Raw genomic sequence first — 14942 nt, forward strand, 5'->3', positions numbered from 1 at the left:
CACGAGATAAAGCGAGCTATCAGCAGGGAAAGTTTACACAGAGGAGTTTCCCAAAGAAGACAGGGTTAGTGTGTTTTAAGGACTAGGGCTGGATTACACGGACCGGGGTGGGGATATTAGGAGAAAATCCCTTTCACTGATCCCTGGCCCCATACACGGAGCTGCCTGTTGCCGCCCGGCAAGGTGAGCTGCGCCTCCGCGCCCGGCGACGGCTGGAGCTGGGGCCGCTCTGCCAAGCGCAGCACGGGGCAGGGAACGGGCCGAGCAACGCGCAGGGCCCGGTCTGCACCTAACAGTTTAAAAAAGCATGCAAAAAAACCCCAAAACAAAACAGCGGAGAAGGTGGCAGCGGCCGCCGGAGGAGCCTCCCGGCCCCAAACCACACACAGGCACAGAGCCGCGCGCCCGGGCGGTGCGCGCACTGCGCAACCCTGCGCGGTGGCGATCGCCGACTGAGCGGTACATCCTAGCGGTGGGTCCCTGCCATGGGAGACCGGCTGGCCACGCTCCCCGCCCGCCTCAGCAGAGGGGCAGGCGGACAGGGACGGCGGCGGGAAGGGGCAACTCGTGGCGGCGGCCGGGGAGTTGGAGCTGCTGCGAGGCGACGGGGCCGCCCGCCTCCCCGTGGGACGGACGGGGCGGGAGGGGACGCGAGGCGGCGGGACGGGGCGGGGGAGGTTCGGCCCGGCTCCCCGGCAACTTGCAATGTGGTAGAGTGGAGAGCGGGGGGGGGGGGGGGGGGGAAGGGGACGGCGGGGAGGGAAGCCTCCCCCCTACTCAATTTTACAAAAAAAGGGGGTGCATGGGATAAAACCCGCTGTTACGAAAGTGCGTGCAGAGAGGGAGGCTCGGAGGCGGCGGGGAAGTTGATCGGGCTGCGGGGCCGGGGACAGCCCCGGCGGCAGCCCCGGCAGCGCGGCACGGGAGGCGGAGGAGGAAAGTAGGAGGAGCTGCCGGGTGACCCGCACGGCTTCCAAACTTGAAAGTTTATCTGCCCGAAATCAACAGCGGCCGCGGTGCGCGCACCGTTCCTCGGCGCGGAGCAGAGGCATCGACCGGGGAGCCGCCGCGCAGAGAGCACTGCCGGCGCCGCAGCGAGCGAGGCAAGGCAGGAGAGGGGGGGATCACCCCTGCGACAACAATAGCCACCCCTCGCCCCCCAAGTCTGCGAGAAGATCGATATTGTTTGCTGGAGACCAAGGACTTGCTCATCGGCGCACACACGAGACCGCTGTCATTAGCTAACAGGACACACGACTGAGCCGGGGGGGGGGGGGGGGGGGGAGGAGCGTCACAAAAAGTCATTACAACCTGAGAGAGAGGGAGAAAGAAAAAAAACTTCCTACCAATGGACAACAGGAAGTGACCACCACCACCAACGGGGAGTCTCTGCTTGGAGAAAGAAGCTGCAAGACAAAGAAGAAGGAAGGAGAGGTGAAAGACAAAACTGCCCAAGATCTTCTGTGTGTGCGTGCGTGCGTGCGCTTTGGAGAGAGGAGAGAACAAAAGTCAGCCGTGGAGACAGAGAAAGAGCAGCGGAATACGAGACAGGATGGAGGAAGAGCTAAAGACAAGCATGTGAATATCAAGGGGAAAGAAGAGCAGAGCAACACACACGCACATCGAAAGTAAAAGGAAAAAGAAAAAGCATACACAAAAGTTTCTTTTCCTCTTGGGAAGAAATTACTCTCACACACAGAGAAATCACACGCCTTTCAGATCAACTTCTGAGGAAAGAGTGACCAAGAGAGAAGAGACGCAGAGTGAAGAAGAAAAAAAAAAAAGCCAGAAAAAAAGGCAAAGGGAACAGAAAAACGCAGAGCAAAAGAAACAGAGAGCCGGGTGAGGGAAGAAAGACAAACAGAAAAGCGAAGATCGTGACCTCCCCCAACAAGTGAACCTTGCACATATGTTGTGTAAAGTGTGTGCAAAACAGAGCCCTCCTGCCTGGTGCGTGTGTGTGTCGCTGCTGCCGCCGCTGCTGCCGCCGCCACCGCGGTCGGTGCCTCTCGCAGGCGGCGCTGGCGGTGCCGGGGAGACGCATCATTTGGCGGAGCTAAGCAGCTAATTGCGGAGCCCCGTTCTTCATTTACATATGCAAGCCTGAGTCCGCTGGAGCCGCGCCAATCCGCGCTCGCCCCCAGCACCATTAATCGCCATGCATTATTCACAATCATAATTACAGAGCCCCATGCGCGCTCCGCGCAGCCGCCCCAGCCCGCCGCGCACACCCCACTGCACCGAGCACACCCCACCCGGCTAATCCCCCACTCGCTCACCCACTCACCCGCTCATTCACTCACTCACAGTTTGGTTGGCTGGTTAGCGTAGCTTTTTTTTTTTTTTTTTTTTTCTTTTTTTTTGTTGGTTGGTTAGTTGCCTTTTCTGTTGTTTTTTGGTTGGTTTTGCAACTCGCCTTTTATTTGCGAACAGTTATTTCTAGCCCCCACCCCCCTTCCCTAGTACCCAATTCCTCCCCCTTTCCACCTCTACGTCGCTGATGCCTCTGCAAAAAGCAGAGTCAAGACGGCTCAGTTAGCAGCATGTCTCGTCGAAAGCAAGCGAAACCCCAGCATCTCAAATCGGACGAAGAGCTACAAGCGGAGGTAGTTTCTGAGCACGGTAAGGGCTCCCGGCGCCTCTTCTCTCTCCTTTTGTGAGTGTGTTTCGGATGGAGATAGGTGGATTTATGGTGATGGTGAACATGGGAGCGCAATTACTCTGCAGCGAGAGAATGGGAATTAGAGCAGCTGGGGGAAGAGGCAGCGGAACTGAGAAGTTAGCAGTTTAGCCAAGTTTCTGCAGCCCACCCCCTGACCAACCATCCCTCCCAGCAGCTCCCTCCCGGCCTCCCAAGCGTTTTTATCGCGGCTGGGCTCGGCGGCGGGGCGAGGCCCTCCCTCCCCACTCAGCCGGGCTCGGGCAGCTGCATGAGCGGGCGCCCCGGAGCAGCGCCTACCTCCTTCTCCTCCTCTCCGGTGCACTCCCTCTCTTTATTTTTTCGGGTACCCCTTACCCCCCCCCGGTATCCCCGGTAGAGGCTCGGGGCGGGTAGGAGCCATGTTCCTCTCGTCCCGCTGGCAGGAAAGTTGAGACGGCCGGGCCCAAGGTGCCCTGCCTGGGGTTGCGACAACCGGGGGAGTCTGGCGGGCTGGGGGCTGCCGGGCCCGGGACGCTCTCCCGGGGCAGCGCCATATCGGCCGGTGCCAGGGTCTCCCTCTGTCCCTCACAACCCCCCACCGCCCCGGGCCGCCCGGCACAGGCTGCGGGGGAAGGCGCGTTTGTAGGCAGCTCGCTTGTGCGCTGGGCTGCCCGGACCGCTTCCCCCTGTTTGCCCCGGCAGCTGCTGGGGATCGGGGGACAGTCGCTTGGTGGCAGGCAGGGGACCCCGGTAGGAGCGGGCAGGGCCGCTCGGGTGCGCGGGGGCAGCGGAGTTGATTTCATGTTTTCGAGAAGGTTGAGCAGTACATTTTGCCTCCCTCCCTGCGCTGCCATCGTCCCTTCGCCTCCTGGCTCTGCTGCGACTGTAATTATTATCAGTGGTGGGTGACACGGAGGGCCGCCACCGGCCCCTGTCGCGCCGGCTGCAGGCAGCGGGGAAGGGTGATTTTCTCGCCCATCCGCCATTCTTCGCTCCTTCCTCACACGCAGGGACACGAACACTTGCTTTTATACATCTGGGCTGCCCAGGCTGCTAGTGAACAAGTGCCCGAAGCTGGAAGGATTTGGGCTGTAATCACTACTTATTTCCACTCCGCTGTAATTTTTTCGAGAAGAGGGCTGCAGAGCTTTTTTTCTTCCTTTATTTTTTAATTTCAGTTTTGATTGCTTTAGTAGTCCTTGGCATTGCAGCATGCCAAGGCATGCCACAGCCCACGCTCACTCTTCCTGGGCTAAGTTAAGAGCTTCCACTTAAAAGTTTTTATTTTCCTCTATGCGTAGAGCCTACGGCTTTCTTAGTTTCTTTTACAACCTAGTGGGAGCCCCAGTGTTTTCTGCTTTCGGTGTAGGCCCCTTGCTCCACTGCTTCATCTCCCCCTGTTCCTTCAAAAAGAAAAAAAAGTCATTCTCCTACTTCGAAACTATAATGACTCTTAAGTTTCATCTATGGGGAGAGAAAGGCAGCAAAGTTGAAGCCTGAGGAACATTTTGACTATTGTATCTGAACTTTATAGCCCTGAAGCTTAAGGCAGCATTAATCCACTTCATCAGGTTAAAATATCTGTCAGACTGGCAAAATGTTAAGCCTCCTGCTCCTTCCCGGGGTATTTGGGGAGCCAGGGAGCGAGTCCCACACTGTCCGGGGCTGCTAAGGGGGTTACTGCCACTGCTGCAGGAAAACCCACTTAGATGTTGACAATAAGACACACAGAGAAATGCTTCCTTCTGACACAGCAGAGGAGCAAAGCAGTGCATTTTCAAAATTTAATCTTTTCCCTTAGGAAACAGTGGTCATGTGAAAGAATTAATATAGGCAAGCAGATGAGAATTAGTGTTTTATTCCATAAACAAGATTTGTTGAGCCCAGTCTCTGCTTGAGTGGGTTCTAGGTCTAAGAATTTATCACTGGCATTATAAACTTTTACATGCTCTGAATCTATTTCAATACAGAAAAATAAAACCCCTCTGCTTCATTATGACACTCCTGGTGAGTTAATAAATTGAAAAAAATTGTTAAACCAGGTTTTTGTTTTGTTTTGTGAATCTTATCTATGTAGCCATGTCACCCGAGATTAGAACAAGAGATATGCTAAAAAGAAACGCTTGCATATGGTGGGTAGATTAAGGACAAAGAATCTTTTTGTCATGGAAATGTTTTTTTTCTTTTTTCTTTTTTTCACCCTTTTTTGGGGGGTTTTGTTTTGTTTACTTCATCACATAGAATTTCTCACACTTGGTTTGTTTTGTATTGCCCTCAATGACTACATGATCAAATGAATGGATTTATTTCTGCCGAATGAGAAAGACAGTCTTTCCATCAAAAGGACTACATTGCATCCCAGTGAGGAATTTTAAAGCGTTATTATTGTAGTCTCTGAATAGCACAAAATCGGCTTTCACAGCAGCCCTAAAATGCAACAATGTAAATACTTTTCAGCCTTATAAGGCTGTTATCAAAATGTGCTATGTTTAATTTTATTAAAACATATTTTAATTCATAGATTGAAACCCTTCATAGTTAACAGCTAACAAGCTGAAGTAGTGGTGTTGGTGGAGACAGGATACACGAGTAGAGGGCTATCTAGTGCACATTAATGTAATGTAAATCGTTTACACATTATATTAGGAAGGCTAATGATTGCTATACTGAAAGCAATTTTATAGGCCAGATATAATGAGCACTCAAAATCTCGTGAATTAAAACACTTCTTGTTAAGTCAGTGTTCTTCATCTCTGTTCACAGCTGTAATCAAGATATTGCTAAAGTTCCTGAGTATATTTTGCAACAGACCAAAAATAGTTTGCACAGAGCAAGAAAATTTGTTGTTTTTATAAAGCAAACTGCTGAAGCAGTATTATTTGATACATGTAACCTTTTCACTAATTTGGCTGTTTATCTTCAAAGGTGGAAGTTGTTGTTAACATAAGATTAAGCAAATGAAGCTTGTTATTTATTTAATGAAATCATGTTTAATATCAACTCAAACTGGATTTTATTAAGTGAGGCATTTAAAAATGAATGTCCCCTAAACGTAACCCTTGGAGTGAAGGGCCATTCATAGTAGCCGAGAGGAGCCTGGCAGTTTCGGGAGCAGAATGGAAGATCAACATTAGGCCTGACTTTAAGTTGACTGGTCTCACCATAACTTTTGTGTTAATGTTGCCACAGAAGTTTAGAATCAGAACAAATAATTTTATAGCCAGTTTGGACTACAGCATAACACAACCGCATTCAAACAGGGCAATGTCATGATGGTGAGAAACTGTTGGAAAAATGAAGGTAATTAAAAATGTCATTAACTACAGATTTACACTCAAAATAATTTGAAATTATTTGTCAAAAGTGAAATGCTAAAAATATATTTTTAAATTATTTTGAAAGGAAGTGTTAACGAACAGCTGGTGATGATAAATTACTTGAATAATTGCACTGTAGAAGACTAAGCAAAAGATACCTATTAAAATAAAACACTTTCAGGTGACAAAATTAGAAGATATGATGGAAATAATTTTAAAACACCAGAAGGACTCAAATGACTGCCTGTAGAATACAATAATCTCAGTTTCTCAGTAAATGTCAAGCATTGTAATAGGTGGAATTACATTTCTAATACGTTTGCCTAATTCAACAGATTACAAATGAATCAGAATTATAGATACAATGCACATGTTTCAGCTCCAATTAATTTTTATATTAAACCACAGAAGTAGCATTTGTATTTTTAAGGTACGGATAATAAAAGGATTTTTTTTGCAATGCTGAAAGGTGGTTCTTAGTATGTGCAAGTGAGGTTCCGGTAAGGGTGATGACAAACGATGTTTTGGACTTTTTCATGTGAAGTTTCTGGCAAAGATGTATCGTCATTTTGTCTGAGGTGGAAGGGATACCTTCCAGTGAACTGTGTAATGACAGTATTCTAATGTGCCTTTTGCAGTCATTGTTAAAAATATTTGACCCGTTTTTTCCCCCTACTCTTCAATACATACAACATACTCTCTAAGCTAATGGATCTTTTTCATCCTGGTAAAGTGGGATTGGGCTGTGAGGTTTTGAGCAGTTGATGGCTGCGCTTGCTATTCTTTTGGAGTATGTGCACAGACTACTTCGCTACAGCAATGACACAGTTCACTATGGAGCAGCCAGCTTCCTGTGAGTGTGTTCACTCTATCTGTATATACAGATGGTAAAAACACATTTTGGAGGGACATTCCTACATACAAAACTGAGGTTATTCCATATCAGTTAGCCTGTAAAACTTGAGAAGTCACAAGCAGCTGTCAGTAAACATAAAACTTGGGTGAATTTTGCAAATGTTTGTTCTGAGGCAACTCTAAGAGAAAGCATTTTGTTTTGAAAAATAAAGGTCGAATAAGTATTGCTATAAATTCTGCCTTTGATAGCAAACAGTAATTGAAACTGTATATAGAAGTCCTGGTATTATGGTAGGGATTTAACATTCAAATTGTGTAACATCTGTGTATATTTTTTAAAATATTCTGTTTTGAACTGTGTTAGCAATAGGAAAATATTTGGAATAATAAGGAAAGTAAAACAGTCAGCCAGTTTGCTGATGTATGTATAACAATGAAAGTAGACAAAACTGGGTCAGATCTTATCTGGTGGTGCTGATCTTGAGGAAGTCTTACGATCTCCTCATGTAGACATTAAGGTTCTTTTTTCAGAGTGGGAGGGAGGAAATTTTGAAAAGTGTTGGTTTAAATTCTGTGTAATTAAGCTAGGAATATGCATACATTTAGCAGTTGGAAATTACTTCTCCTTGCATAAGAAAGAGGAAGAGCTACAATTAAAAAACGGGTGGCATTTAAAAAAAAGAGTAAAAATAAAGTAATTAATAACGAGTATTAGTGCCATTTCTGAAAAATAGTATGAGTCCTGCAAAGATTTTCTGAGTACCTTTCCTTCATTTGATTTGTTGACTGCCAAGCCAGGACAAGCATATCTGTTGACTATCCGTCAGTCAGGGCATGAGTCAATTACTTTTGCTGATAATAAACCAGGTCTGGCATGACATTAAAATAGTTAAGTACTGACACATTTTCCAAAATAAAGCATGTAAAAATAATTTATTTTGTAATACTGCATTTGTAAAGCGACGGCAATTTGCTGTATTTTTTTTCAGAGGAAGCATGAGTAAATCTAGTTCCAGCAGTAAATTTTTATTGAATTGTACATTTCAATGTAAAGGGCCAAAGTCCTGTTTCCTTTGCCCTCTTAAAATTACCCACTAAATGTAGTGACGATTTTCCATTAATTAAAAAAAAAAGGGAATTGAGGCCAGAGTATACTTTTAGGAGCTGGTTGTTATATTGTTGTTGGACATAGAGTGCATTTCTTTTAACAAGGAAAATCCTCTTCAAAATTGAGGAAGCCAGAAAAATAATTGTTTAAAATGGTGATAGAAAACCATAACAAAACACATTTTTAAAATGTGTTTCTTTTTAGCTGAAAAGTGAAAAGATAGTGGACAAAAGAGTGGGGTCTTTAGTGTTTCCTTGCCGTAGTCAGGGTGAGCACATTTGAACAACATTTACTATGGGGTAAATTGAATCTTTAAAAGGAGTCCTTCCAAAACTCTTATTACCAGTCTCTAAAACTGATTCTCCACCACTCCCCCCCAGATTTGGACCCTATTCCTGGCTGAAAAGGAAACCCCCCAAAATTTCCAAACTTTCGACACAGCGAGGGAGGTACACCAAAATACTTGGGAAGGCTGCTGACCTTCTCCAGCAGCCCCCAGCCAGCCAGCCAGGGCGGGTGCAGGGGGCACGGGTGGGTGCTGCATGTGTGGGTGCTGCCCCGCGGGTGCAGGAGCTCAGCCTGCAGCTGGGGAGGAGAAGGTGGGCTCAGGGAGTGCCCGACAGCTTCCCCAGGCCTCTCCCTGAGGGTGGGTAGTTAGAAGTGCTCTGACAAGGCTTGCTGATTTAACCTTTGCCTGCTTTGCCCTGCCAGAGGTGGCCACTGGATGTCAAGCTCATAATACAATTAGTACATCTGTGCAGTTGACCTTGGCAGCACGGCTTACCACTGTTCTGTTAAGTGTTAACACTGAATTTGAGTGTTAAGTAGAGATCCCTCTGAGTTTGCTACATGCTGTACAGCTTATCAAATGCCCATCTAGTTCAGCACAAGTGTTTACAGTTCTTAAAGAAGGAAAAGGTTCCCTTTTGTGAAGCCCAGCATCTTGAGCTGCTTAATTAACCCTGCAGGTGCTGCAGTATTTTTTGTTTCAGTTAATCAAAACTGACTCACTATTCAGTGTTTCAGGAGATCCTTTCTACTGGTGCTGTTTGATAATTTTATTTTATGATTTTGTTGATGTACTAATGTCCCCAAAGCTGGAAATGACGGAAGCTGATGGATTTGTTTAGATCTTTATGTGTATTGCTATCTTTTGCAATACCACAGTATGGAGAATGGTAAATGAGCAAAATGACTGAGCTGCACAAATGGCATCAAATCACTCTGAGTTTGCTCTTTCAGGCACTCCTGCATGTGAGTAATTTTGCTCAAAGGAGTAGTGGTATTGAGTTCAGTACTTGTAAGTTTGGTTTTAAGATACCTAGGAGGTGCAGGATTGGGTCCTCACATTGTCTCATTGTCTTCTCATAATGTGAGCCTCCAGATACAAATTTGTCAGTGTTTCTGTGTTTGTTCAGAGAGTGGCTGGCTTCATTCTGCAGGGTTTTAGATTTGCATAGTTTAAGATGTAGTTAATTATATACTTTTCAAAATAAGAAAGCTATGCTGAATCTAGTTTATTTGGTTTGGCTTGGGTTTTTTAATGTCTTATTCATATCAGCTATGTTAGAAGTATTGACCTCGATTTTTTTTTTTTTTTTTTTTTTTTTTTTTAGGATTCCTAATAAAACTTGATGCATTCAAAATAAACTTAGTTCATACAAACATCATTATATTTGTACAGAAATTCTACACAAGTTGAAATTAATGTATACATGCCATAACAGCCAACCGAATAGCGTTTATGTGATTTTGAAAAACATAACACAGGTCTTATTTAATATGATATTTTGCACAAATATTCCAGACAAATTGTGAAGTTTGCGTCTGTTCCACATCTGCATACACATAGAAGGGTGCCAGTGTTTGAGATATCAAAGTGCTTCACTGCACAGATTAGAAACTGCAAATGTTTTTAAAAGAATACAGTTAGTGCCTGTGCCACAGGTGGCTGTTACTTAACAAATTCTGAGATTCAGGCTACTGAATAGATCACACCGAGTGTGCCAGGTTAGTATGGGTTTTTGCATAGCAAGAGTGCCCTCCACTGTTCAAATCCATACTAACAGCTTTTGTGGTCTGAGAAAAAGAACAGAAAATTTTTCTATTGAGTCTGGAATTTCTTCTACATTGTTAAACACAGTAGGGGTCTCTATTTGTCTCCTCCTGTTTCACAGCTTGGGCTCAGTATGTGATAATTCATCTTTCTTTATGGGATTCAAAGCTATCATAAAGAGTTAAAAAGAATTAATTTGCAATGAAATCAATGTGTTCTAACAATTAAAAAAAACTTTCTTTAAAAGCTCTGTCAATTGTAAGAGATGATAAAGCTAAGGAAAAAGTAATACTGTTCTTCTAAATGATCAATACATTGTTAACAAGGCTACTGTTTCCAAATTACTATAATTTTGAAAACAAATTTGTGGGGTTTTTTAAAAAACATACTTTCTTTATTTAATTATGCTTGGGGAAAAATAAATTTGTGTATTATGATGGTAGGAGTAGTAAATAATTGTCCTGAATCAGTGTGCTGTGCTCAGAGTTTTATAATATTGCTTGTTTAAACATACAGAAGTTCTGTGAGCAGCACTATGAAATTATTATTAGATTTGCATGTGAGAACATTTTATACATCTTCATAGTTCGCAGACATTTTATTAACAAATGCAGTTTTTTCTGAAACTTCTTCACAGTTCGTACACTGCATCTCAGTGAAAGATCTATGTTTTTTCTTCCTTCCTGAAATTCCTACATTTAGAAAATAATAGTTTTCAATTATGCAGCCCTGAGTGTAGAAAAAATAGCAATGCATACAGCACTTTTCTATGCTTTCATTTGTGTAATTGCATGTAGTCTAAAAAAAAAAGCTTCGGAAAATATTTTACTCGCACATTGGTAGGATTCCTTTGCAAGACACGTTTGTATGCTTCAGGAAGGTATTGGCAATTTGAAATAGGTGGAAGCCTAGAAAATGCTTGTTCTCTTACCTATTTTTATCTAAGTGTCTTATGAGTCACACATAATTTGAGGATTCTGTGATACAGAGTAACAAAATATAAGAAAACACTGAATTGTCAGAGAAAATTTGATTGTAATTGCCCTTCTTTAATATAATTGAAAAGGTGCTTTTCAGATAATCTACATATATGGAACTAGAAGTGATTTGAGACAAAATCAAAATATTTTGGAGCAAATATCAAACACAGAGGAATCGGTTGGGGCTTTTTTCCAGACAGTAAGCATTTAGTCCCAAGAAAGGGGGCATTTAATAAACAGCATATGCTTTCAGAATTAACCTGACTAGACTGTGATGTTTTATTTCAGTCTGTTTCACAAAAGTAGATGGCAGTGTTTTTGAAGCATCCAGTCATTATATTTTCCCTTGCACATCATGCAAGAGGCTTTCCCTGCATGTGGTACAGAGAGACATATGCCCGCAATAAAAATTCAGAACTAGTAGAGCCAGGTTTACAAATCCTGTGTGCATGTAGTCAGCAGCTGTGGCATTTTTTTCTCAACTCTGCACATGGTCTGAGGGTGACTGAAGGACCCACAGCACCTTTCCAGCCCTCTCCCTTCCTCTTGGACAGCCAGAAAGCAGGCCAGCACCATCCTCCCCACAGCCACACATTGCTCCAGCCTGGAAAGCCTTTGGTGGGTGTGCTTGGTGAGGGTGGCAGAGCAAAACCTCCTGCTGCCAGCCCCTTGCACCCCGCTCTTAGTCAGCAGAGCACCTGGGTGGCTTCAGGTATTGCTATCCAAAAGTGACTTACTCAAAATCCCTTCATTGGAATTTTTGCGGGCTAGTTTTAGGGCCAGACCCCAGCGATGTGAAGTGCTGTTGCTGTGCAGGAGCCAGCACAGCTCTGCGGGTTGGTACCTGCTCAGGAGCTCGCCTCAGGTACCATTTGAGAGATGCTGCCTGTAATTTTTCACCTGTTTTCATAGGGTAAGCTTTATGTGCTGTAATTCATCTTGCATCCCATAGCAGCTTCAGATGAGTCTGTTAGCCGTTAAGACTGCTAATGAGAGAAAGAAAATAAGTGAGAGGTTATTAGTGACTGCTTGACAAAACTCTCATTCAACACCTTTTGTCTAAGTAAGAACTGCAAAATTCAAGCCATGGCTATAAGATTAAGCAAGTGCTCGATTAATTCCTCCAAAGTCCTTGAAAATTTTCACTGCACCATATTGTCATTGTAGTAATAAAAAATATTGTTTCTCCTCAGGAAAAATAAAACAAAAAGATTAAATTTTTCAGTACCTAATGGATTTAATTGCTTTATAATATAGTAGAAAATGAAAGCAAGCTGTAAAACATAGGGAAACATGGAAAAATGCTTTGTTTTCCTGTAATAGGTATAAGCTGTAACTAGAACCAAAAATTAACTTCTGGCTTAATATTTTAACATTTCAAATTTTAATAACGTGGAGTAATGATAAAATTTTGGTATTGCTTTCTGTCCTTCATAAAGTGATTGAGTTTTAACAAACAACAAAAATACCCTGTTATGTGGAGTCATATGCTTCTGAGCTTTATTCCCTGTTGAAGTCGGTGAGGACTTACACTTCAAAAGCAATAATATAGTACCTCAGTCCTTTCATATCAATAAGTACTACTGAAAAGGATGTTAAAAACCTAATTTGTGAAATACTAGGGCAACGTCCATTTCTCCAATGCACGCGCACACACACACGTGTGTGTGTGTGTATATATATATATCAGCCATTATTTTCATTCTCCCTGGAGTGCTTGATTGGGGCAAGACCACAAAGATTGCTCTTTGCATGACTAGTTCATACTCTTTCAATTCTGTTAATTTCAGTGATGTTTCTGATGTGAGTAAAGGTTGCTCATTTGAGTAGGGGTTGTTGGATTGTGCCTATAGTCTGTCATTCTCTGAAGCAGCTTAGTAGCCTCAGCGTGCTGTGCAGGGCATGTGCTGTCATCTATGGCAAAGCAGCATTTATTTTGGTGCCATCTGTGTCACCTGCTTCCTTACCAGTCCAAGAAAGTGCAGCTTTGAGAGAGATTTAACTTGTATGATTTCTTAAGAAATGCCAAAATAATGTATCCTAAATTGAAAATACTGTGGTGAGGTTCTTTGTATGTCTACTTTGAAACTGATTTGGGGAAATAAAAAAAACCCTAATGACCCTCTAGCATTGTTCTCTAAAATATTTTTCAAAAGCAGTCATTGAATATTTCAAAACAGGTAGTGAGATGTACATACTTGGGTCGGTCATCTGAAAAGTATTCTCACTATTTTCAAGGCATGGGGGTTGCGGGAAGGAGGAATACAAAACAGAGCCGTAGGGCCCCCATTAGTATGGGCTCGAGCCTGGTCCCCTGAGATAGTACAAAACTAGCCATTTATTTCATTAGAAATGAGCTGAGCTCTCCTTATCTGAGAAATACCTATACCTCTGTATTCCACTTTTAGTTTTTTCACAAGTTATATTTCAAATGCAAACTGCTGTTTCTTTGAGTTTATGGATTAGTACTCTAGACTGGTTGTTATCTTGATGTGCTGAAGAGGTCTATATTGAAACCTCCTGGCAACGGGCATCAGTAGTTTAGGTTTCTCTTGGAAGCTTATGCATTATACATATCAGTTCTGGCATGTATAGATCACAAGACTGTCTCCTAGTGCAGAAGATACCTGTTTGGATTGTATGTGTTCACATTTGGGCTTGGTGATCACTGTACAGTGTCGGAAATAATTAGCTTACTGGTGCTTTATCATCTTGTTCTAGATCAGAGGACAGTCATATTTGAAGGGCTACATTGCCCAAATCCATCACTAATTACTTAAGTCTTTTGTGCAAGGTCTGTTGTGAGAAAGCCCTCCTTAAACAAAACAATAGTGATATATAGATAAAAAACTGGAAGAGGAGCTGCACAGTTTGCAGCTTCTTTTAGAATCAATCTTCCTTTGCATCTATGCCTTAGTAGTAGTTATAGTGGTAATAATAATAGTAATAATAACAACAATGGTAATAATAGGCAACTCTTACCCAGCTTGCCAAGATTTAGAAATAAGCACTGGAAAATCTTGTCAGTGAAAGCTTCAGAAGAGATGTGGTCCCTCAGTGCATGGTCGGTACTACCAACCAGGGAACTCAATAGATTCTGAATAAGGACTGAAGGATCAGGCCCCTTGACTGTAAAAATTTAAATCTGTAACGTAAATAAGGCTTTGTTTGGATTGTCTTAGTTTGGAAAGACTCTGGAGAGAGGTGAGTGTGTTGGCTGCCTCACTGATCTGCGCTCTGCATGCTGAAAGCTGAAGGATGCACTGCAAATGTGTTTTGGAAGCCTGCGTTTTCTCTTACTTATTTTGGGAAGCTTTAGGTTTTTCAGTATATACTTTAGGATACCTGTAGCCAGTTTGTTCTTTTTCTGTAGTGAATCATGTTATCTTCTGTGATATTTTTGTAACACAGTGTGATAGTTCAGTTTCTACAGAAGCATTTACCCTATGGATATCTAGTATTGTCTCGCAATAGCTGTATACTATTGACCTTAACCCAAACAGTGTAACAACTTCAGTACTTTGTGCAGAAGTCTTAAATAACGTCTGACTGTTTTCAATTGCATTTTATTCTGGCCCCCCTTCAAAAGGGAAAAAAGGAAGAGAAAAATCCAGTAGTACTCAAAGTAAGTACAGTGTAATTTTGTGTAAATTTTTTTGTGTAATTTTTTTGTGTAATTTTTTTGGCTAGTAAGTACAGTGTAATTTTGTGTAAATAGTACTTAAAATTAGAAAAAAAAAATCAATGATCATTTCTCAGTAGAAAATGCGTGTATATTTTATTTATTGGCAAGCACTGTATACATAAATTTATAAATATATATAGTGCAATCTTAACATTTTTTTTGATGGCACAGTTTTGGAAGGTACGGGAGAAGAATAAATTTGAGATGCTCCTGAAGGCTAGGAAATAGTATTCAGGGCACAGATTTATCACCTTTATCAGACAAAACTCCCCGCTGAAATCTGTAGGGAGTTTTAGCTCA

The 14942-nt window shown here is 42.9% G+C and overlaps 1 protein-coding gene across 2 annotated transcripts in view; it reads left to right on the forward strand.

Moving 5' to 3' along the window:
• Window positions 1-1509: 1509 nt before the first annotated feature.
• SALL3 (spalt like transcription factor 3) overlaps window positions 1510-14942 on the forward strand; it is a gene marked incomplete at its 3' end in the record, with an annotated part of 20636 nt that continues 7203 nt past the window's right edge. For both annotated transcript variants that reach the window (XM_080339090.1, XM_080339091.1), the window contains exon 1: window positions 1510-2622. In XM_080339090.1, coding sequence (XP_080195216.1) covers window positions 2544-2622 — 79 coding nt within the window. In that variant the 5' untranslated portion in view covers window positions 1510-2543. The remainder of the gene's footprint in view (window positions 2623-14942) is intronic.

The sequence above is a fragment of the Nesoenas mayeri genome (assembly GCF_963082525.1).
Source record: "Nesoenas mayeri genome assembly, chromosome: 2".
Lineage (NCBI taxonomy): Eukaryota > Metazoa > Chordata > Aves > Columbiformes > Columbidae > Nesoenas > Nesoenas mayeri.